Source organism: Salvelinus alpinus, chromosome 5 (genome assembly GCF_045679555.1).
Source record: "Salvelinus alpinus chromosome 5, SLU_Salpinus.1, whole genome shotgun sequence".
Lineage (NCBI taxonomy): Eukaryota > Metazoa > Chordata > Actinopteri > Salmoniformes > Salmonidae > Salvelinus > Salvelinus alpinus.
This window is the reverse complement of record NC_092090.1, coordinates 51,391,586-51,416,274: the sequence shown is the minus strand read 5'-3', so window position 1 is coordinate 51,416,274 and position 24,689 is coordinate 51,391,586. Positions and strand designations below refer to the sequence as shown.

The window sequence follows — 24,689 nt, the reverse complement described above, 5'->3', positions numbered from 1 at the left end:
AAGCCGGAATGTCGATTGAACAATTTGTTTTCTACTATTTAATGAAAGGCATGCCCTATTCCTATAAAGGAAGCCCATTTTAAGTCTTAACTTTTAACTAACCCATCAATATGATTTTTGGAAGATAGCTTGTCGACAATCCAGATACCCAGATATTTGTAAGCAGGGAAACGTTCAATGCTATATTCACCAATTTTTCACATTTGTGTTTTTTCATCAGAAAATATTTACGGGTACTTTCATCAGTGTGTAAAATATGACTGTTCTCAAATTTGTTTATTCATAAATTTTAGTATTAAAATGGGTTTTGTTGCAAAATGCAATATATTTATTGTTTAGCTGGAATGGAATGTTCGTATCCTGTGTATTTGACTGTGATATGTGGTTGTCTAACCTAGCGACCTTAAGATGAATGGACTAAGTCACTCTGGATAAGAGCATCTGCTAAATGACTCAAATTATAAATGTAAATATTTGACATACAGATCTCATGTTACTGTATTGATACGCACACACACACACACATACCGACACAACACAGACACATACACTCAAACACACATACACACACGCTTTTACACTCATCATTTGCCGATGCTACTCTGTTCTTTATTTTACTACTATTATTATCTATCATGATGCCTAGTCACTTTACCCTGCCTTTATGTACATATCTACCTCAAATACCTCGTACCCCTGTACATTAATCTGGTACTCCCTGTAGTGCCTTCAGAAAGTATGAATACCTCCTGACTTATTCCACATTTTGTTGTCTTACATTCAAAATTGATTGAGTTCATTGTTTTTCTCACCCATCTACACACAATACCCCTTAATGACAAAACAAAAACGTGTTTTAGAAATGTTTGCAAATGTATTGAACATGAAATACAGAAATATCTCATTTACGTATGTGTTCACACCCCTTGAGTCAATACTTTTTAGAAGCACCTTTGGCAGCAATAACAGCTGTGAGTCTTCTGGGATAAGTCTCTAAGAGCTTTGCACACCTCGATTGTACAATATTTGCCCATTTTTCTTTTAAAAATAATTCAAGTTCTGTCACGTTGTTTGATAATTGCTAGACAGCCAGACTTGACATATATTTTCAAGCCGATTTATGTCAAAACTGTAACTATGCAATCTCGGGAACATTAAATTATGTCTTGGTAAGCAACTCCAGTGTAGATTTGGCCTTGTGTTTTAGATTATTGTTCTGCTGAATTGTTCTGCTGAAAGGTGAATGTGTCTCCTAGTGTCTGTTGGAAAGCAGACTGAACCAGGTTTTTCTCTAGGATTTTGCCTGTGCTTATATCTGTATTCCGTTTCTTTTTATCCGAAAAAACTCCCTAGTCCTTGCCAATGACAAGCATAACCATAACATGATGCAGCCACCACCATGCTTGAAAATATGAAGAGTGGTAATCAGTGATGAGTTGGATTTGCCCCAAACATAATGCTTTGTATTCAGGACAAAAAGTATATTTCTTTTTCACATGTTTTGCAGTATTACTTAAGTGCCTTGTTGCAAACAGGATGCATGTTTTGGAATATGTGTATTCTGTACAGGCTTCCTTCTTTTCACTCTGTCATTAAGGTTAATATTGTGGAGTAACTACCTTAGTATTGTATTGAGTGTTGTGGAGTAACTACCTCTATCCTTAGTTTTCTCATATCAAAACAATTGAACTCTACTGGTTAAAACTCTGAGCAGTTCCCTTCCTCTCCGACAATTGAGTTAGGAAGGACAACTGTATCTCTGTAGTGACTGGGTGACTTGATACCCATCCAAAGCCTAATTAATAACTTTACCATGCTCAAAGGAATATTCAGCGTCTGCTTTTTTTTGTTTTTTTGTTTTTGTTACACACATCTACCAATCGTTGCCAGGCATTGAAAAACCTCCCTGGTCATTGTGGTTGAATCTCTGCTTGAAATTCACTACTCGATTGAAGGACTTCACAGTATGTGTGGGGTACAGAGGGGAGTAATAGTGGTTAACATAATTCAAAAATCATGTTAACCACTATATTTGAACACGGAATACATCCATGCAACTTATTATGCGATTTCGTGAGCACATTTTTACTCCTGAACTTATTTAGGTGTGCCAAAACAAAGGGGTTGAATTGACATTTTAATAATTTTTTTTTTCAACATTATTACTTTGACATTATAGGGTATTGTGTGTGGATGTGTGACACAAAATCTCAATTTCTTCTATTTTAAATTCAGTCTGTAACACAACACAATGTGGGAAAAGTAAAGGGGTGTGAATACTTTCTGATGGCACAGTAGGCTCATTCTTGTGTATTTCATTCCTCTTGTGTTATTATTATTATTTTTCACTCAATTAGTATTTGGTAGGATTGCCTTTAAACTGTTTAACTTGGGTCAAACGTTTCGGTTAGACTTCCACAAGCTTCCCACAATAAGTTGGGTGAATTTTGGCCCATTCCTCCTGACAGAGCTGGTGTAACTGAGTCAGGTTTGTAGGCCTCCTTGCTCACACACATTTTTCAGTTCTGCCCACAAATGTTCTATAGGATTGAGGTCAGGGCTTTGTGATGGCCACTCCAATACATTGCCTTTGTTGTCGACAACTTTGGAAGTATGCTTGGGGGTCATTGTCCATTTGGAAGACCCATTTGCGACAAAGCTTTAACTTCCTGACTGGTGTCTTGAGATGTTGCTTCAATATATCCTCATAATTTTCTTGCCTCATGATGCCATCTATTTTGTGAAGTGCACCAGTCCCTCCTGCAGCAAAGCACCCCCACAAAATGATCTTGCCACCCCCGTGCTTCGCGGTTGGGATGGTGTTCTTCGGCTTGCAAGCCTCCCCCTTTTTCTATTTTTGTTTCATCAGACCAGAGGACATTTCTCCAAAAAGTATGATCTTTGTCCCCATGTGCAGTTGCAAACCGTAGTCTTGCTTTTTTATGGCGGTTTTGGAGCAGTGGCTTCTTCCTTGCAGAGCGGCCTTTCAGGTTATGTCAAGATAGGACTCGTTTTACTGTGGATATAGATACTTTTGTACCTGTTTCCTCCATCATCTTCACAAAGTCTTTTGCTGTTGTTCTGGGATTGATTTGCACTTTTCGCACCAAAGTATGTTAATCTCTAGGAGACAGAATGCGTCTCCTTCCTGAGCGGTATGACGGATGCGTGGTCCCATGGTATTTATACTTGCATATTATTGTTTGTACAGATGAACCAGACTAGTCGAGGTCTACAAACTTTTTGTTGAGGTCTTGGCTGATTTCTTTTGATTTTCTCATGATGTCGAGCAAAGAGGCACTGAGTTTGAAGGTAGGCCTTGAAATACATCCACAGGTACACCTCCAATTGACTCAAATGAATAAATAATTTTCAAACCAGCTACACACAGCCTGCCTGGTGCAGGACAATTGATGAAAGCTTCGGAATATTTACTGAGTGATCCACAGTGTCAAAAGCTTTAGACAGGTCAATAAAAAGGGCTGCACAATGTTAATTTTTATCCAAACAATTAAGTACATAATTTAAGACCAAAGAAGTAGCAGAGATGGTGCTATGACCTGGTCTGAAACCTGACTGGTGTACATTTAGAACACATTCCATAGTTAAAAAGGATCTAAGTTGGGTGTTTAACAAGGATTATATTATTGTTTCTAGGCAAGTGTTACGGCTGTTGAAGGAACTGGACCAAGTTGCAGCTTGGTGAGCGTACATTTTCTTTATTGAATAAAAATGACGCCGAACAAAACAACAAACTCTACAAAAACAAACCGTGAAGCTACAGGCTATGTGCCCTAAACAAAAGTCAACTTCCCACAAACACAGGTGGAAAAAAGAGCTACCTAAGTATGGTTCTCAGTCAGAGACAACGATAGACAGCTGTCCCCGATTGAGAACCATACCCGGCCAAAACATAGAAATAGAAAATCCTAGAAACACAAAACATAGAATGCCCACCCCAACTCACAGCCCTGACCAAACCAAAATAGAAACATAAAAAGGATCTCTAAGGTCAGGGCGTGACAGCAAGAGAGTTTTTGAAAATGGGGCGATAATTATTTAGGTCATACGGGTCACCACCTTTGTGAAGGGGGAGTATATGGGCCGCTTTTCAGTCCCTGGGGATGGTACCAGAAGTAATTGTAAGGTTAAAAATGTGTTAAAGATTCTGCAATCAGAGGAGCAGAAAGCTGAAGCAATGGCTCAAGCAAATCAGCCCCAGTGAATTTATTTTACATTAATCATTGAGGCATTGAGCACATCAGAAGTAGAAAGCTGTTGAAATTAAAGCAAAGATTCACTAGAAGTTAACAAAACTTCCATCGAGCCAGCTAAAGGCTGGGAGAGGGGCAGGCAGTTGTCTGGCTGACCAGGGTCAGTTCCACCATTTATTTCAAATAAAAATACTGCAAAGATAAAATGTTAATTAAAAGCTTCACTAATCTAATTTTCTCAGTAATGATGCCAGAGTCTGAAAACTTGCTTAGGCAGGAAAGGAGAGGAATTTCCACGCATCAGTGTATTAACTGTTTTCCATAATTTAGACGGTTCACCAGCAGAGTCAGAGAACTTAGAAAGTAGCTAGATTTAGCTTTCTTGACCGAAGAAGTGCATCTGTTTCTAAATTGCATGAAAAACTGCCAATCTACTACAGAGTAATATTTTCTAGCTTTGGCCCAGGCCTGATTTCATCATAACAAGATCTGAAAGGTCTGTAGAGAACCAAGTATTTGTATTTTTTTTTACTCTAAGGAGTTTAAAGGGAGCTTGTTTGTCTGCCAGAGAGAAAAAAATAGATAATATAAATTCTAGAGCTAATTCAGGGTCATGCATGCAGCTGATAGACGAGAAGTCAGAGTAATAATATCATGAAGAAAAGCAAGTGGGGAATACATTTTTAAAAATCTGTTCATAATTATACGACACAGAATGGCACCTGACCAACTCTGCTATTTTGTGTGTTTTTGTACATAATGTTTCCGCCATCGTTTCCTGTGACCGAAAAAGGCTTCTGGATATGAGAACAGCGATTTGGATGAAGATTTCTCCTTAAATGAGTCGGCGGCGCAGGAAATACTTCTCACCCGGACCAGGCCCTAATTCCAGAGACTCGGAAAAGGAAGAGACGGCGTAAGAGGCCAACATGCGGGCACTTTGATGAAACTACGTTGACTAATAAATTATCCAGCTCTACCCTACGTTCTATTGGCGAACGTACCACTAATGGAGAACAAACTGGACGAGCTCTATTCGAGACTATCCTATCAACGGGAGCTGAAGACCTGTAATATCTTATGTTTCTCGGCGTCCTGCCTGAACAAGGACATGGATAATCTACATCTAGCTGGTTTTTCTATGCATCAGCAGGATCGAACTGCAGCCTTGTGTAAGCTCAAGGGGGAGGTGTGGGTGTCTTTGTTGACAACAGCTGGTGTGCGATCTCTAATTTTAAGGAACTCTCAAGGTTCTACTCGCCTGAGTTAGAATACCTCATGATAAGCTGTAGACCATGCTATTTACCAAGACAGTTTTCTGTGTTTTCGTAGCTGTCTATTTACCACCACAAACCTATGCTGGCGCTAAGACCACACTCAACGAGCTGTATAGGGTCATCAGCAAACAAGAAAACGCTCATCCAGAGGCGGCGCTCCTAGTGGCTGGGGATTTTAAGGCAGGGAAACTGAAATCTGTTTTAACTCATTTTTACCAGCATGTCACCTGTGCAGCTACAGGAGACAGAACTCTAGATCACCTTTACTCCACACACAAAAATGCATACAAAGTTCTCCTTCCATTTATCAATTCTGACCATAATTCTATCCTTCTGATTCCTGCTTACAAGCAAAACTAACATTTTGTTGTGTTACAGCCTGAATGAAACATTTATTACATTGAGATTTACCCCATATTGTCAAAGTGGAATTATGATTTTAGGCATTTTTACAAATTAATAAAAAATGAAACGCTGAAATGTCTGGAGTGAATAACTATTCAACCCCTTTCTTATGGCAAGCCTAAATAACTTCAGGAGTAAAAATGTGTTTAACAAGTCACATAATAAGTTGTATGGACTCACGCCTGCTCCCGTTCCCCTCGAGTGAGGGTGCCATTCATTACGCTAACCTGTCACCATCATTACGCGCATCAGCGCTCATTGGACTCACCTGGACTCCTTCAGGTTGTTGATTGCCCCCTCTATATCTGTCTGTTCCTCAGTTTTGTTCCCCGTGTCAGCATTATTGTCGTAATGTTGTTTTGTCCCCCCGTCCAGATGCTGTTCTTGTTTTGTTTGATGTCCATTTTTGATTAAATGTCCACTCCCTGAACTTGCTTCTCGTCTCCAGCGTCGGTCCTTAGAGAATGCTGACACCACTATTTGAAGCATCAGGAAGTACTTGTTTTTTGTTTTTGGTGGTGATGTCGGGAAAGGGTGCTGCTGCCGATGGAACCGGGGGTGCCTCAGCTGGCTCGTCGGGCTTCCACGCCTTGGCTGACTCGAGAGGTTTCCTTGCCTCGGTTGGCTCGACAGGCACCCAGCTCACGTCATGCCTCAGCCGGCTCGTTGGGCTCCCATGCCTCAGCCTGCCCGTCAGGCTCTCACGCCTCAGTGGGATCGTCAGGCTTTCACGCCTCAGCCGAATCGTCGGGCTCCCACGCCTCAGCCGGCTCGTCTGGCTTCTATGCCTCAGCCGGCTTGTCCAGCTCCCATGCCTCGGCCAGCCCGCCAGGCTCGCCCAGGTGGGATGGCTGCGCTTCTCATCTCCAGTGTCGGTCCTTACACATAGATCAGGTAGGTTTTTCCAATGCCTCGAAAAGAAGGCTCGTAGTTAAGTAAAAAAAACTAAAACAAAGACATTGAATATCATGTTGAGGTCATTAATCACTACAAAGACACAGGCGTCCTTCCTAACTCAGTTGCCGGAGGGGAAGGACACTGCTCAGGGATTTCACCATGTGGCCAATGGTGACTTTAAAATAGTTACAGAGCTTAATGACTGTGATAGGACAAACTGAGGATGGATCAACAACATTGTAGTTGCTCCACAATACTAACCAAGATGCCAGAGTGAAAAGAAGGAAGCTTGTACAGACTAAAAATATTCTAAAACATGCATCCTGTTTGCAATAAGGCACTAAAGTAAAACTGCCCAAAAAAATGTGGCAAAGAAATTAACCTTATGTCCTGAATACAAAGTGTTATGTTTGGGGTAAATCCAACACAACACATCACTGAGTAACACACATACTGTATTTTCAAGTATGGTGGTGGCTGCTGGAGTTGCTTACCAAGATGACATTGAATGTTCCTGAGTGGCCGAGTTACAGTGTTGCCATAGATTTTCAAGCTGATTTAAATCAAGACTTGAAAGTGTCTGTCTAGCAATTATCAACAACCAACTTGACAGATCTAGAAGAATTTAAAAAGAATAATGGGAAAATATTTTACAAACCAGGTGTGCAAAGCTCTTAGAGACTTTCCAAGAAAGTCTCACAGCTGTAATCACTGCCAAAGACAATTCTTACATGTATTGACTCACGGGTGTGAATACTTACATAAATTATATATTTTTATGTATTTCATTTCCAATAAATGCCCAAAAATTTTGATTTTTTATTTCTTAACTTTTTCAGTATGGGATATTGTGTGTACAGTGCATTTGAAAAGTATTCAGACCACTTGACTTTTTACACACATTTTTACATTACAGCCTAATTCTAAAATTGATTAAATTGTGTTTTCCCCCGCATCAATCTACAGACAATAGCCCATAATGAAAAAGCAAAACAGGTTTTTATCAATAAAAAAAAATATATATAACATTTACATAAGTATTCAGACCCTTTACTCAGTACCTTTGGCAGTGATTACAGCCTGGGGTCTTCTTGGGTATGACGCTACAAGCTTGCCACACCTGTATTTGGGGAGTTTCTCCCATTCTTCTCTACAGATCCTCTCAAGCTCTGTCAGGTTAGATGGGGAGCGTCGCTGCACAGCTATTTTCAGGTCTCTCCACAGAGAATTTAGATCGGGTTCAAGTCCGAGCTCTGGTTGGGCCACTCAAGGACATTCAGAGACTTGTCCCGAAGCCACTCCTGCGTTGTCTTGGCTGTGTGCTTAGGGTTGTTGTCCTGTTCGAAGGTGAACCGTCACCCCAGTCTGAGGTCCTGAACACTCTGGAGCAAGTTTTCATCAAGGATCTATCTGTACTTTGCTCTGTTCATCTTTCCCTTTATCCTGACTAGTCTCCCAGTCCCTTCCCCTGAAAAACATGGTATTGGCCAGGTGATGAGCAGTGCCTGGTTTCCTCCAGACGTGACACTTGGCATTCAGGACAAAGAGTTCAACCTTGGTTTCATCAGAGCAGAGAATCTTGTTTCTCATGGTCTGAGAGTCCTTTAGGTGCCTTTTGGGCAAACTCCAAACAGGCTGTCATGTGCCTTTTACTGAGGAGTGGCTTCCGTCTGGCCACTGTACCATAAAGGCCTGATTTTTGGAGTGCTGTAGAGATGGTTATCCTTCTGTAAGGTTCTCCCATCTCCACAAAATAAACTCTGGAGCTCCGTCACAGTGACCATCGGGTTCTTGGTCACCTCCCTGACAAAGGCCCTTCTCCCCCGATTGCTCAGTTTGGATAGGTAGCCATCTCTAGGAAGGGTCTTGGTGGTTCCAAACTTCTTCCATTTAAGAATGATGGAGGCCACTGTGATCTTGGGGAGCTTCAGTGCTGCAGAAATGTTTTGGTACCCTTTCCCAGATCTGTGTCTTGACACAATCCTGTCTCGGCGCTCTAAGGACAATTCTTTCGACCTCATGGCTTGGTTTTTGCTTTGACATGCACTGTCAACTGTGGGACCTTATATAGACTGTTGTGTGCCTTCCCAAATCATGTCCAATCAATTGAATTTTCCACAGGTGGACTCCAATCAAGTTGTAGAAACATCTCAAGGATGTTCAATGGAAGCAGGATGCACCTGAGCTCAATTTCGAGTCTCATAGCAAAGTGTCTGAATACATATGTAAATAAGGTATTTCTTTTTTGTTTTTTTATAAATATACAAACATTTCTGAAAACCTGTTTTCGCTTTGTCATTATGCGGTATTGTGTGTAGATTGATGAGGATCTTTTATTTATTTAATCCATTTTAGAATAAGGATGTAACGTAACAAATTGTGGGAAAAGTGAAGGGGTCTGAATACTATCCGAATGTACTGTAGATGTGTGAAAAAAACTATCAATATAATACATTTTGAATTCAGGCTGTATCACTACAAAATGTGGAATAAGTCAAGGGGTGTAGAAGGCACTCTTTCCTCTGGTCCCCAGAAAATATCCCAATGCCGCAGAGCAGTGATTAGGGACATTCCCCTGTGTAAGGTGCCGTTATTCAGAAGGGACATTAAATGGGTGTCCTGACTCTCTGTGGTCACGAAAGATCCCATGGCACTTATTGTAAGAGTATGGATGTTAACCCCGGTGTCCTGGCTAAATTCCCAATATGGTACTCATATCATCATGACAACCTAAACATTCCCAGTTTCCAATTGGCTCATTCATCCCCCCTCATCTCCCCTGTAACTAATTCCCCAGGTCATTGCTGTAAATTAGAATGTGTTCTCAGTCAACTTACCTGGTAAAATAAGGGTTAAATATATATTTAAAAAAATATGACTTAATGAAGGCACTGTATCCCAACCAGAAGCCATGGATTACAAGCAACATCTGCACTGAGCTAAGAGCTTGAGCTTCCGCTTTCAAGGCGGAGAACACTAATTCGGACACTTATAAGAAATCCCACTACGACCTCGGAGCCATGAAAACAGGCAACGGCATGTCTTGCAAACTATCACGGATTACAAAAGGAAACCCAGCCGTGAGCTGCCCAGTGACGCGAGCCTACCAGAAGAGCTAAATGCATTCTATGCTCGCTTCGAGGCAACCAACACTGAACAGTGCATGAGAGCACCAGCTGTTCTGGATGACCTTAGCATCACACTCTCCATAGCCGATGTAAGACCTTTAAATAGGTCAACATTCACGAACTATCAGAACATGTGCTCAGATTATGTGCTGACCAGCTGGCAAGTGTCTTCACTAACATTTTCAACCTCTCCTTTACCCAGTCTCTAATACCTACATGTTTCAAGTAGACTACCATAGTCCCTGTGGTCAAGAACACCAAGGTACTGTAACCTGTCTAAATGATTATAGCCCTGTAGCACTCACATCTGTAGCGATAAAATACTTTGAAAGTCTGGTCATGGCTCACATCAACACAATCATTCCAGACACCCAGTACCCATTCCAATTTGCATACCGTCCAAACAGATCCACAGATTATGCAATCTCTATTTTACTTCACACTGCCCTCTACCACCTGGACAAAAGGAACACCTATGTCAGAATGCTGTTCATTGACTACAGCACAGCATTCAACACCATAGTGTCCTCCAAGCTCATCACTAAGGTAAGGACTCTGGGACTGAAAACCTCCCTCTGCAACTGGATCTTGGACTTCCTGACGGGCATCCCCCAAGTGGTGAGGGGTAGGCAACATATCCTTTCAATACGGGGGCCCCTCAGGGGTGCATTCTTAGTCTCCCCCTCTACTCCCTGGTCACCCACGACTGCGTGGCCGTGCACGACTCCAACACTATCATTAAGTTTGCTGAGTACACGATGCTGGTAGGCCTGACAGTGTGATGCCAGGACAACAACTTCTCCCCCAATGTCAGCAAGACCAAGGACTACAGGAAACAGAGAGCCAAGCACGCCCCCTTTCACATTGACATGGCTGTAGTGGAGCGGGTCAAGAGCTTCATGTTCCTTGGTGTCCACATCACTAATGATCTATCATGGTCCACAAACACCAACGCAGTCGTGAAGAGGGCACGGTAACGCCTCTTCCCCTTCAGGAGGCTGAAAAGATTTGGCATGGGCTCTCAGATCTTGAGAGCATCTTGACTGGCTGCATCACTGCTTGGAATGGCAACTGCTTGGCATCCGACTACAAGGCGCACCAGAGGGTAGTGCATACGGCCCAGTACATCGCTGGGGCCGAGCTCCCTGCCATCCAGGACCTCTATACAAGGCGGTGTCAGAGGAACTAAAAATTGCCAAAGACTCCAGCCACCCAAGTCATAGACTGTTCTCTCCGCTACCGCACGGCAATCAGCACCGATGCACCAATTCTGGAACCAACAGGACACCTGAACAGTCTATGACTTAAATGTAAATGTAAACAGCTTCTACACACAAGCCATAAGACTGCTAAATTGTTTAGTTAAATAATTAACAAAATAGCTACCTGGACTATCTGCATTGACCCTTTTTGCACTAACTTTTTGGACTCGTCACATACACTGCTGCTACTGTTTATTATTTATCCTGTTGCCTAGTAATTTTATTCCTAGTTATATGTACATATCTACCTCAATTACCTCGTACCCCTGCACATCGACTCGGTACTGGCACCCCGTGTATATAGCCAAGTCATTGTATATTTATTATTACGTGTTATTACTGTTATATTATTTTTCTATGTTCTTTCTCTCTGCATTGTTGTGAAGGCCCTGTAAGTAAGCATTTCACTGTTAATCTACACTTGTTGTTCACAAAGCATGTGACAAAATAACATCTTATTTTATATGAGGATCAGTGTTAATCTGTTTAGTATCTCTAATATGCAATAGGACAGTGATCACTGAGATCATTAGTAAATGACACCACTGGGCAAGTACTTGTGGGGGCTGTTTGGTAGAATTATGTAAATCGGTGATGAGTTGCTAGATTTTTTTTTACACTAATCCATGTGTGTTTTGCAATCAGTTGAGTCGTGTTAAAAATCAAGACAAATAGTCTTCAAATGGTCAGAGGCCGGATAAACAGATACATGTGTATTTTGTCTTATGGCTACATCTATAACCAAAAGCAAAAATTTGGGGGGGGATCGTGATATTTCGAGAACATCACATATATAGCCACCCCTCCCCTTTTTTCAGTCTGTCATACCTGACTATGTTGTAATCAGCAATGTCAATGTCCTTGTCTGGGATCGAGCCATCTAGTCAAGTCTCTGTGAGAACCAACATATCCGGGCTCATGTCATGCACCAGATATAAAACAATCCATCTTTGACTTCAAACACCGTACGTTGATATGAAACAACCCAATCACTCTATGCGATTTGAAAACAGTGGGTGTGTCCATATTTATGTTATTTGATATACTAGCACTGGACAAGCTTACCACAGTGGACTTCTTAATTGGGCTAACAGTAACAGAGCTAACAGTGGAATTCAACTTCATGGTCACAAGATTATTACTGACAACACCCCTGGGAATATGGTTATAATTCTCTGAAATAGTGGGAATGGGAATAATTACCTGAGCAGGGGTTATATACAGTGCATTTGGAAAGTATTCAGACCCCTTGACTTTTTTCACATTTTGTTACATGACAGCCTTATTCTAAAATGTATTAAATTGTTTTTTCCCCTCATCAATCTACAGAGAATACCCCATGACAAAGCAAATAAAGGTTTTTAGAAATGCTATTTTCAGGTCTCTCCAGAGATGTTCGATCGGGTTCAAGACCGGGCTCTTGCTGGGCCATTTAAGGACATTCAGAGACTTGTCCCAAAGCCACTCCTGCGTTGCCACCACCATGAAGGCCTGATTGGTGGAGTGCTGCAGAGATGGCTGTCTTGGCGCACAGATCCCGATTACGGGGTCATTTTCCTAAACAACCGCTGAATTGCAGAGCGCCAAATTCAAAAAGAATACTAAACATATTTATAATCATGGAATAACAAGTGAAATATACCAAATCACAGCTTAGCTTGTTGTTAATCCACCTATCGTGTCAGATTTTGAAAATATGCTTTACAGCGAAAGCAATCCAAGCGTTTGTGAGTGTATCAATCAATGCTAGAACAGCTAGCCTTAAATTAGCTTGGTCATGAAAGTCAGAAAAGCAATAAAATTAATCGCTTACCTTTGATAATCTTCGGATGTTTGCACTCACGAGACTCCCAGTTACACAATAAATGTTATTTTTGTTCGATAAATATTCGTTTTATAACAAAAAAAAATCGCCATTTGGGTTGCGCGTTATGTTCAGAAAACCACAGCCTCGTTCCGTTCCTGAAAGGTAGACGAAAATTCCAAAAAGTATCCGTAATGTTTGTAGTACATGTCAAACGTTTTTTATAATCAATCCTCAGGTTGTTTTTAACATACATAATCGATAATATTTCAACCGGACCGTAACCTATTCAATAAGAGAGAAAAAGAAAATGGAGAGCTACCCCTCTCGCGCGCAGGAACTAATCAGAGGACACCTGACTAGTTTTGAAAAATCTCGCTCATTTTTTAAAATAAAAGCCTGAAACTATGTCTAAAGCCTGCTCACAGCCTGAGGAAGCCATTGGAAAATGAATCTGGTTGATACCCCTTTAAATGGAAGAGGGGCAGACAATGAAACAGGGATAAAAAAAATATGCACTTCCGGGTTGGATTTCCTCAGGTTTTCGCCTGCAAAATCAGTTTTGTTATACTCACAGACAATATTTTAACAGTTTTGGAAACTTTGGAGTGTTTTCTATCCTAATCTGTAAATTTTATGCATATTCTACGATCTGGGCCTGAGAAATAGTCAGTTTACCTTGGGAACGTTATAAAAAAATATATAAAAAAATATGACCCCTAGCGTCAAGAAGATAAGGTGGTGCTCTTCAAAATGTAATGTCTTACCTGTAGAAAGCGGAAAAAAAGTCCTGCTTTGGGAGTTGGTATTTTTCAACCATCTGCTCAAATTACAAAAAAATCTTATCAGTAAATAAATCATTTAGTCTGCCTATGCCCTTATTAAGCCAAAAGTTAAAGCCAGCATCCAGCAATTTGGACCAAAATCTGTGTTGTTAAGAATTGGGATAAGAGCCAAATAGAGGAGTCATCATTTGTGATCCAGTCAGAAATATAACATAGGTGGGCACACCACTGATAGAACCTAATATTGGGCAGATCCAAGCCGCCCATAGAACTTGGCAGCTGCAATATTGCCATCTTAAGTCTTGGCTTGTGTTTACTCCATATAAAGGAACTTAGCCATCCATTTACATCCTTTATTACCTTATTGGAGAATAATACTGGGATCATTTGGATTGGGTAAAGTAGTCTCGGTAAAATGTTAATTTTAAAGAGGGATATTCTACCCAACCATGAAATCGGAACAGAGTTCCAGCACACCAGATCCTGTCTTATTGCATCAAACAAGGGAACAACATTGGCTTTGTACATTTGCTGGAATTTAGGAGTTACAAATATACCCAGATACGTAAAACCTGAGGGAGATAATTTAAAAGGAAAGGGGGAGTTGTATTAGGTCCAGAATGAAGGTTACCAAGTGGCATAGCCTCTGATTTAGTTAAGTTAATCTTGTAGCCTGAGAATTCACTGAATAATTCAATAATATTAACAAGAGATGTAATTGAAGTCTCGGGACAAGATATGAATATCATCAGCATACAAGCTTATTTTATGGTGAACGTCACCAATGAGCAGCCCCTGTATAGCAGGCGTTACTCTGATGGCCTCGGCCAGTGGTTCCATAGGGAGTGCAAATAGGAGAGGGGACAAAGGACAGCTCTGTCTGGTACCTCTGTGTATAGAGAAGCTATTTGACCTTAGCCCATTAGTAAGGACAGCAGCCTGAGGATCATCATATAAAACTTTAACCCATTTTATAAAGTTATCCCCTAGACCAAATTTAGTCAGAGCAAAGAATAGGTAAGACCACTCCACACAGTCAAAAGCTTTCTCAGCATCTAGAGAGAGCACAAGACCATCCATAGCACTTTGTTGGTAGGCTTGAATAACATTAAGAAGCCACCTGACATTGTTACATGACTTACGGCCCTTAATGAAGCCAGTTTGGTCTCCTTTCACAATTAGTGGCAGTGAGTCCTCTAATCTTGTGGCTAGAATTTTAGAATTTTCTATCCACATTCAGAAGGGAAATGGGTCTGTACGAGGAGCAATACTTTTTGAGAATAGGGGATATTTTGGCTTCTCTCAGCGTTTGAGGGCGATGGTCATTTGAAAATGAGTGGGTAAACACATCAAGCAATGGCTCAAGGATCAGGCAATGGAACTCTTTATAGAACTCACTACAGAACCCGTCTGGTCCTGGGGCCCTACCATTTTGCAGATTCTTAATTGCGAGCATTATCTCTTCCTTGGTAATAGTGGCATTAAGTAGAGACCTCTGTTCTTAGGATATGGTAGGGAGCTCAATCTTAGAAAATGAGTCCTTAATTAATTTGGGTGCGTCATTTGTCAGTTCTGAGGCATAAAGATTTGTATAAAATTTCTTAAATTACTAATTTGTCAATTTATTTTCATCGAAATGATTCCCATCAGAATCAGTAATAGTAGCAATTGACTGTGTCAGCTCTCTTTTTAGCTAGGTACGCCAAATATTTTCCTGGTTTATCTCCATGTTCATAAAGCTTTTGCCTGACAAATCTCATTTTCTTTTCAGCGTCCTGTGTTAGGAGAGAGTCCAACGTTGATCTAAGGACTGATATTTCCTTTAATAGGGCATTTCCTTTAATAGGGCAGGAGTGGAAGTTTTAGTGGCTGTGTATGACATAATCAGACCCCTGGCGTACGCTTTACAGGTTTCCCAAAGGAGCGAGGGGTTATCTGTTGATTGAGCGTTAATAGAGAAAAATGCTTTAAACTCTGTAATAAAATATTATAAATGTATGGTCTTTAAGAATGGTTGTATTCAACCTCCGATGTCTTGACAGATTGGTTGCCCCATTGAGTTTTATGTCCAAGATCACCTCTGCATGATCAGATATGACTACGCTTCCTATGCTAGTGGATAAAACAGACTGCAAAGACGTCCTGGACATGAAAAAGTAATCTATTCTAGTCTGACATCCATGAGGTGCAGAGAAAAACGTGAACTCCCTGTTGGAGGGATGAAAGGTTCTCCAAACATCAGCATACCCCAAATCATCACAAATAGCTTTAAGTGACCTAGCTTGAGGAGAGAGTGACGCTATACCGCTGGGAAACTTGCCAATAAGGGAGTTCAACAAACAATTCAAATCTCTTCCAACCACTGAGTTTAATTCTGAAAAGTCTAGAAATACCTTAGTGAGGAAATCAGGGGGGTGGTCAGGGGGGAAGTAAATATTCATTATGGAAATGTTCTGCCCTTGTAAAGTACCATTATTAAAATAAAATCACCAAATTTATCATTCACACAATTCAACACCTTAAGTGGTAGGTTATTTTTCACAAGAATTGATACACCTCTACTTCTGGATGTAAATGATGAGAAAAACACTTGACCAAACCCCCTCATTATCATCCAAATGAGTTTCTTGCAACAGAGCAATATCAATATAATTTTTTTTCAAAAAAGACAGTACCTTCTTCTTTTTAATGGGGTTATGGCTCCCTCTAATGTTCCATGTACATACACACAGTCTGTTACCTGTCATTGCACTTTGACCAACCAATATCCAGACTGAATCCTACTGTAAAGTTGGAGTGGTACCTTTTCCCATGTGTTGAACTCTCCTCAATCTCACCGAGCATAAACAAACGATATGAACCCTGAACCCGAGCTATACTAAACCAAAAAATCTAACATGTAAAGATCCAGAAGGGGGTTTTCCCACTAGCTAACATGCAGGGGATTTCAACTCTCCAATGTAGACTCTTAAGTCCGCATAGCCACTCTATAGCCTCATCCTTTATATATAGAGAAATTAAAATCAATAAAAGAAGATTGAGGCTCATCCACCTAAAGCCAAGCCGGGCACCAATATAGATTCACACATATTTCAGTCTGAGCTATAGTGGCAGTTACTTTAGCAAGAAAAGTAATAAAGATACGAACATTACTGAACAGGAGCACTTGAGAACTCACATCACTGCTTCATGATCAGATTCAAATAAAAAAGTTATCCTATGCTGCGGAGGTGCAGCTTAAAGTTATTTACCCGAGAGAGTCAATAAACGCAGAAGCCTCTTCAGGTGCGTAAAGCTTTTTAGGCGATCCGTTGACCATAATCTTCAATGTGGCCGGGTACAGCAGTGCGTAGTCCATCTCCATTCTCTTGAGTCGAGCCTTCACCTCATCAAATGCCTTGCGTCTTCGTACAACCGCTGTGGAATAATCATTGAAGGATGAGACCCTTGGACCTTGACGTTGACTACCGTCAGAACCGATACATCTGGCCGCATCCATGACGCGTTGCTTGTCGGTGAAGTTGTGGAACTTTATAACCACTGGCCGTGGGCGCTGGTTGGGACCGGGTATCGGTGCTTGAGAGCGATGGGCTCTGTCCAGCTTCACAAGACCAGCCTTAGTGTCCATTTGTAGGTAGCCAGAAAAACTTTACTGAACGTGTCCCTTCAGAATTTTCCGGGAGTCCCACAACACGGATATTGCATCTGCGTCCTCGATTATCCAAGTCGTCAACGTGCTCCGCCATTTTGCGCACCTGTTTCTCAAGTGCCTTTGTCTTGTGTCCATTGATGTAGTTGACATTTCCACAGTAGCAATTTTTCCTTCCGCCTCATCCACACGCTTGACAACCCTCTCTAGTTCAGCTGAATGGCCTGCTATTGCTTCCAAGACCGTTCCTATCTTAACATCGATCACTTTAGTAATGTTATCCGTCATACTTTGAATCACCAGGTCCATTGTGCCTGGATCCGCAATGGTGTTAGCTTCGCTAACGTTAGCTAGCTCCTCCTGCACATCTACAGGGGTGGTGGTTTTGGTAGAGTTCTTAGTAGTTCTGCTGGGCATGTTGTCGGAATTTTTTTAGAAATAGCCGTCAAGACTCATTGTAAGGATAACTTATTTAGCAAATTCTACCACTTTTTCAAGCTAGAAAATGAATATATAAAGAGAAATTAACAAATGTCACAGGAGCTCGCTGAAACACAGTGTTCTCTCTAAGGCGACATTTTGTCCCCACTCCAGACAGTGATTTTTAATTGAATCAATAAATGATTTTGGTGGGTTCCATTGAAACATTAATAAAGTACAGTATTTCTAACATGTTGGTATTTTGAGTTTATCTCTATAATTATATTGTTTATATTTTTTTAAGTATTGTTTGTGCATTGCCAGTCAGGGGTGGCAGTCATTTTGGAGCCCACTGTAGACAGGTGTGTGTCTTTCCAAATCATGCCCAATCAATTGAATTTACCACAGGTGGACTCCAAGTTCTAGAGACATCTCAAGGATGTTCAATGGAAATGTTGAGTTTCATAGCAAAGGGTCTAAATACTTATGTAAATAAGGTATTTCTGTTTTTTCTTTTTTTAATACATTTGCAAACATTTTCAAAACCTGTTTTCGCTTTGTCAATATGCGGTATTGTGTGTAGATTGATGAGGAAAATGTTTTATTTAATACATTTTATATAAGGTTGTAACGTAACATAATGTGGAAAAAGGGAAGGGGTCTGAATACTTTCGAATGCACTGTATAACAAATAACAATCTGTAACAATGTGTATCTTGTTTCTCTGAAACTCCCTGTCTCACCCACAGGAAATGGAGCGGTTGAAAGAGGAAGTGGAGAACGCTAACGAACTGCTAGAGCAGAGACACTCCTTAACACAGAAACTACAGGTGAGTACATTGTACTGACACCAATTGCTTTAGACTTTTGTATTTGTATTTATTATGGATCCCCATTGCCAAGGCAGCAGGTACTCTTCCTGGGGCCCAGCAAAATTAAGGCAGTTATACAATTTTAAAAACATTACAATACATTCACAACAGATTTCACAACACAAGTTGAGGATGATGGATGATAATTATTTTGGAAAAATACCAACTTTTCAATCTAACTGTTAGGAACACTACAGCACCAATGTGCATTTGTTTATGTTTCACATCAGTAAGCAGCCCATAACGCCCTGGACCAGAGCTAGCGGTAGCTAGTTTAATTAACAAGCTTTGAAAACACATCTTACTTTTTTAAAGTTAATAACTCCAATGTGAACTATACTTAATATATCCTTATCACTAGCCTTAAAAAAACGTAAATCTATGCTGATGCCACATAGGGATGAGGTGTGGATGTGGTAGTGTGCTGTCTATCTATGCGCATACACTAAACTACCCCACATATCATAACAATTCTTCTCTCATTAAAACTCTCTCTACCTATCTTCTGATTTGCACAGTATGTTTTATTGTTAATTCGGGCTCAATTCAATCCGTAGCGTGTAAGAGCTGCGTTGTTGCATGATTGCCATACAAAGGCAATTTTACTGCGTTTGCAGAGACTGCATTCATGGTAAACGCTGCATATGTCAGCTCATTCGAAAAATGACCTTTACATTTCAATCGTATAATGCGGATCTTCAGCGCTACGGATTGAATCGAGCCCTTAACCTATATTGTAACAGGAGGCCCATTGAGACCAAGGTCTCTTTTGCAAGGGATCCTTGCATCTCAACAATTACACAACAATTACACAATCAAGGCAGTATAGGAGCATAGAAAATACAAAACACAATCATGAAAAACAGTCACATTCCTAGGTAAAGAGGTCTTCAACCAAAAATCTGAATTGCCCAAAGGGCACCAATGCATCCAACTGTAGAGTATTCTGAAGATTGTTCCATAAGTGAGGTGCGAAGAAACTAAAAGCTGTTTGGGTCATTCCACCAATTTGGTACCTTTTGAGAAGTGTAAAAAAAAAAATTGTTACATTCTGTCAAAGTTGAAAATTTCAGCAATTGATTGCAGGGTTCACAAAAACAATGTAATTGTTCAAACATTTCTAACCTGTCTATCTATGGGTAACAGGGTTGACGTGTTATGCTCAACCCACTCACAAAACATCAGAAAAAGAGAGGAACCAGCCCACCTGCTTTTACACTATGATTTGATTTTTAGCTTACATTTTTTAAATTAATAGTTTCATATTAAAACGAGAATTCAGTTCACGTAACAGGGTTGACCTTAAAATTAAGGACAGACGTAAATGAATCACTAACCACATGAAATAAATAATAATCTTCAGAAATGACTTTGTCAAGTCAACAAAATAATTAGTGCTTTAACATGGAGAAATATTGTGGTTAAGTGGGTTTAAATCTTCTTATCCCTCCGTGCAAACGGGAATTGCACGGAGGGACATATCAAAACTCTTGGCACTAAAAAATCTTGATTTATTAACCCATGTGGTCTATATTAAAAGGCACTTCATTTAATATAACAGGCTTTTAAAAATCAATATTGGTGCATGTCTACTTAAAATATCAAAGGGACGCAAAAGGCACTCTTTTTGTGGAAAGACCCTTTTATCTAAATCTGTAGTAACAGACGGAATTTCAAGTATCTCGTTCTTCCATAAGTTAGTAGTAACAATGTTAAGTAATGCAGGAGTTTTTGGAAAAAGGCTTTATAAATTAACAGGATGCAAAGTTTTCACCTATGCAACATCAAACAGGACTATCCTACTTTATGATAAAGGAAGCAGTGATTAGTGCAAAATCTTTCACCCATGATACATTTTACATTTACATTTAAGTCATTTAGCAGACGCTCTTATCCAGAGCGACTTACAAATTGGTGCATTCACCTTATGATATCCAGTGGAACAACCACTTTACAATAGTGCATCTAACTCTTTTAAGGGGGGGGGGTTAGAAGGATTACTTTATCCTATCCTAGGTATTCCTTAAAGAGGTGGGGTTTCAGGTGTCTCCGGAAGGTGGTGATTGACTCCGCTGACCTGGCGTCGTGAGGGAGTTTGTTCCACCATTGGGGTGCCAGAGCAGCGAACAGTTTTGACTGGGCTGAGCGGGAACTGTACTTCCTCAGAGGTAGGGAGGCGAGCAGGCCAGAGGTGGATGAACGCAGTGCCCTTGTTTGGGTGTAGGGCCTGATCAGAGCCTGAAGGTACGGAGGTGCCGTTCCCCTCACAGCTCCGTAGGCAAGCACCATGGTCTTGTAGCGGATGCGAGCTTCAACTGGAAGCCAGTGGAGAGAGCGGAGGAGCGGGGTGACGTGAGAGAACTTGGGAAAGTTGAACACCAGACGGGCTGCGGCGTTCTGGATGAGTTGTAGGGGTTTAATGGCACAGGCAGGGAGCCCAGCCAACAGCGAGTTGCAGTAATCCAGACGGGAGATGACAAGTGCCTGGATTAGGACCTGCGCCGCTTCCTGCGTGAGGCAGGGTCGTACTCTGCGAATGTTGTAGAGCATGAACCTACAGGAACGGGTCACCGCCTTGATGTTAGTTGAGAACGACAGGGTGTTGTCCAGGATCACGCCAAGGTTCTTAGCACTCTGGGAGGAGGACACAATGGAGTTGTCAACCGTGATGGCGAGATCATGGAACGGGCAGTCCTTCCCCGGGAGGAAGAGCAGCTCCGTCTTGCCGAGGTTCAGCTTGAGGTGGTGATCCGTCATCCACACTGATATGTCTGCCAGACATGCAGAGATGCGATTCACCACCTGGTTATCAGAGGGGGGAAAGGAGAAGATTAATTGTGTGTCGTCTGCATAGCAATGATAGGAGAGACCATGTGAGGATATGACAGAGCCAAGTGACTTGGTGTATAGCGAGAATAGGAGAGGGCCTAGAACAGAGCCCTGGGGGACACCAGTGGTGAGAGCACGTGGTGCGGAGACAGATTCTCGCCACGCCACCTGGTAGGAGCGACCTGTCAGGTAGGACGCAATCCAAGCGTGGGCCGCGCCGGAGATGCCCAGCTCGGAGAGGGTGGAGAGGAGGATCTGATGGTTCACAGTATCAAAGGCAGCCGATAGGTCTAGAAGGATGAGAGCAGAGGAGAGAGAGTTAGCTTTAGCAGTGCGGAGCGCCTCCGTGACACAGAGAAGAGCAGTCTCAGTTGAATGACTAGTCTTGAAACCTGACTGATTTGGATCAAGAAGGTCATTCTGAGAGAGATAGCAGGAGAGCTGGCCAAGGACGGCACGTTCAAGAGTTTTGGAGAGAAAAGAAAGAAGGGATACTGGTCTGTAGTTGTTGACATCGGAGGGATCGAGTGTAGGTTTTTTCAGAAGGGGTGCAACTCTCGCTCTCTTGAAGACGGAAGGGACGTAGCCAGCGGTCAAGGATGAGTTGATGAGCGAGGTGAGGTAAGGGAGAAGGTCTCCGGAAATGGTCTGGAGAAGAGAGGAGGGGATAGGGTCAAGCGGGCAGGTTGTTGGGCGGCCGGCCGTCACAAGACGCGAGATTTCATCTGGAGAGAGAGGGGAGAAAGAGGTCAAAGCACAGGGTAGAGCAGTGTGAGCAGAACCAGCGGTGTCGTTTGACTTAGCAAACGAGGATCGGATGTCGTCGACCTTCTTTTCAAAATGGTTGACGAAGTCATCAGCAGAGAGGGAGGAGGGGGGAGGAGGGGGAGGAGGATTCAGGAGGGAGGAGAAGGTGGCAAAGAGCTTCCTAGGGTTAGAGGCAGATGCTTGGAATTTAGAGTGGTAGAAATTGGCTTTAGCAGCAGAGACAGAAGAGGAGAATGTAGAGAGGAGGGAGTGAAAGGATGCCAGGTCCGCATGGAGGCGAGTTTTCCTCCATTTCCGCTCGGCTGCCCGGAGCCCTGTTCTGTGAGCTCGCAATGAGTCGTCGAGCCACGGAGCAGGAGGGGAGGACCGAGCCGGCCTGGAGGATAGGGGACATAGAGAGTCAAAGGATGCAGAAAGGGAGGAGAGGAGGGTTGAGGAGGCAGAATCAGGAGATAGGTTGGAGAAGGTTTGAGCAGAGGGAAGAGATGATAGGATGGAAGAGGAGAGAGTAGCGGGGGAGAGAGAGCGAAGGTTGGGACAGCGCGATACCATCCGAGTAGGGGCAGTGTGGGAAGTGTTGGATGAGAGCGAGAGGGAAAAGGATACAAGGTAGTGGTCGGAGACTTGGAGGGGAGTTGCAATGAGATTAGTGGAAGAACAGCATCTAGTAAAGATGAGGTCAAGCGTATTGCCTGCCTTGTGAGTAGGGGGGGAAGGTGAGAGGGTGAGGTCAAAAGAGGAGAGGAGTGGAAAGAAGGAGGCAGAGAGGAATGAGTCAAAGGTAGACGTGGGGAGGTTAAAGTCACCCAGAACTGTGAGAGGTGAGCCATCCTCAGGAAAGGAACTTATCAGGGCGTCAAGCTCATTGATGAACTCTCCAAGGGAACCTGGAGGGCGATAAATGATAAGGATGTTAAGCTTGAAAGGGCTGGTAACTGTGACAGCATGGAATTCAAAGGAGGCGATAGACAGATGGGTCAGGGGAGAAAGAGAGAATGTCCACTTGGGAGAGATGAGGATCCCAGTGCCACCACCCCGCTGACCAGAAGCTCTCGGGGTGTGCGAGAACACGTGGGCAGACGAGGAGAGAGCAGTAGGAGTAGCAGTGTTATCAGTGGTAATCCATGTTTCCGTCAGTGCCAAGAAGTCGAGGGACTGGAGGGAAGCATAGGCTGAGATGAACTCTGCCTTGTTGGCCGCAGATCGGCAGTTCCAGAGGCTGCCTGAGACCTGGAACTCCACGTGGGTCGTGCGCGCTGGGACCACCAGGTTAGAGTAGCAGCGGCCACGCGGTGTGAAGCGTTTGTATGGTCTGTGCAGAGAGGAGAGAACAGGGATAGACAGACACATAGTTGACAGGCTACAGAAGAGGCTACGCTAATGCAAAGGAGATTGGAATGACAAGTGGACTACACGTCTCGAATGTTCAGAAAGTTAAGCTTACGTTGCAAAAAATCTTATTGACTAAAATGATATAGTACTGCTGGCTGGTGAAATAGGCTAGCTAGCAGTGGCTGCGTTGTTGACTTTGTTTGAAAGTGTAGCTGGCTAGGTAACCTCTAACTGGCTAGGTAACCTCGACAATTACTCTAGACTACACAATTATCTTGGATACAAAGACGGCTATGTAGCCAGCTAAGATCAAACAAATCAAACTGTTGTACTGTAATGAAATGAAATGTAATACTACCTGTAATACTACCTGTGGAGCAAAGCGGAATGCAACTACTCGCTCCAAACCAAACCGGAAGTGCGTATCGTAGAGGGAGAGGCAATAGAAGTGTTGTTTCTTGTATTATTGTCTTTTGTGTCTTTAGAGGACTGCTTCACCTTAATGTCCCCTTTCCCTTTTCTTCTGTCCTTATTTTGTCCCACTTTGTCCCTTCTTTGTCCCTTCTTCTCTTCTGCCAACTAGACACTCCTTGTTAGCTAGCTAGCTTCTTTCAGGAATGTCCCTAGCAACAGGTAAACAACTTAGCTAGCTAAGAAAACGGTATAATTTTATGAAAAATTGTTACTTTTTCAAAAGCCTTTCTTCTTTGTTTGCTGCTTGTTTGGTCTCCTATTCAGTTTGCAGTTTTCTTTTGATTTTTTTTCGATGTACTTTACTCTAAAAAAACATTTAAATTTCAATATTTGTAGGAGCTCATCTTTTCAGCTGCTGCTGCTTAATTTGGAACTCCGGAACGGAATACAAACAAAGTGCACTGTGGTAAATTGTAAATTGCTACTGATCTGATTGGTCATCTGTTCATTCTCCCCTGAGCAGCAGCATCATCATCATAGGTTTCTAGGGATGGTGTTTTTTTTCTTCTTCACCATAAGCTGGATGGGTTTGTGTTGAAGTCACTGGGAGATTCTCAATTGGGTTTTCTCAAC

The 24,689-nt window shown here is 42.1% G+C and overlaps 1 protein-coding gene across 2 annotated transcripts in view; it reads left to right on the top strand.

Moving 5' to 3' along the window:
• homer1b (homer scaffold protein 1b) overlaps positions 1 to 24,689 on the top strand; it is a 135,393-nt gene that overhangs the window by 93,007 nt on the left and 17,697 nt on the right. For both annotated transcript variants that reach the window (XM_071400086.1, XM_071400083.1), the window contains one exon: positions 18,591 to 18,671. In XM_071400086.1, the coding sequence (XP_071256187.1) occupies positions 18,591 to 18,671 (81 nt within the window). The remainder of the gene's footprint in view (positions 1 to 18,590; positions 18,672 to 24,689) is intronic.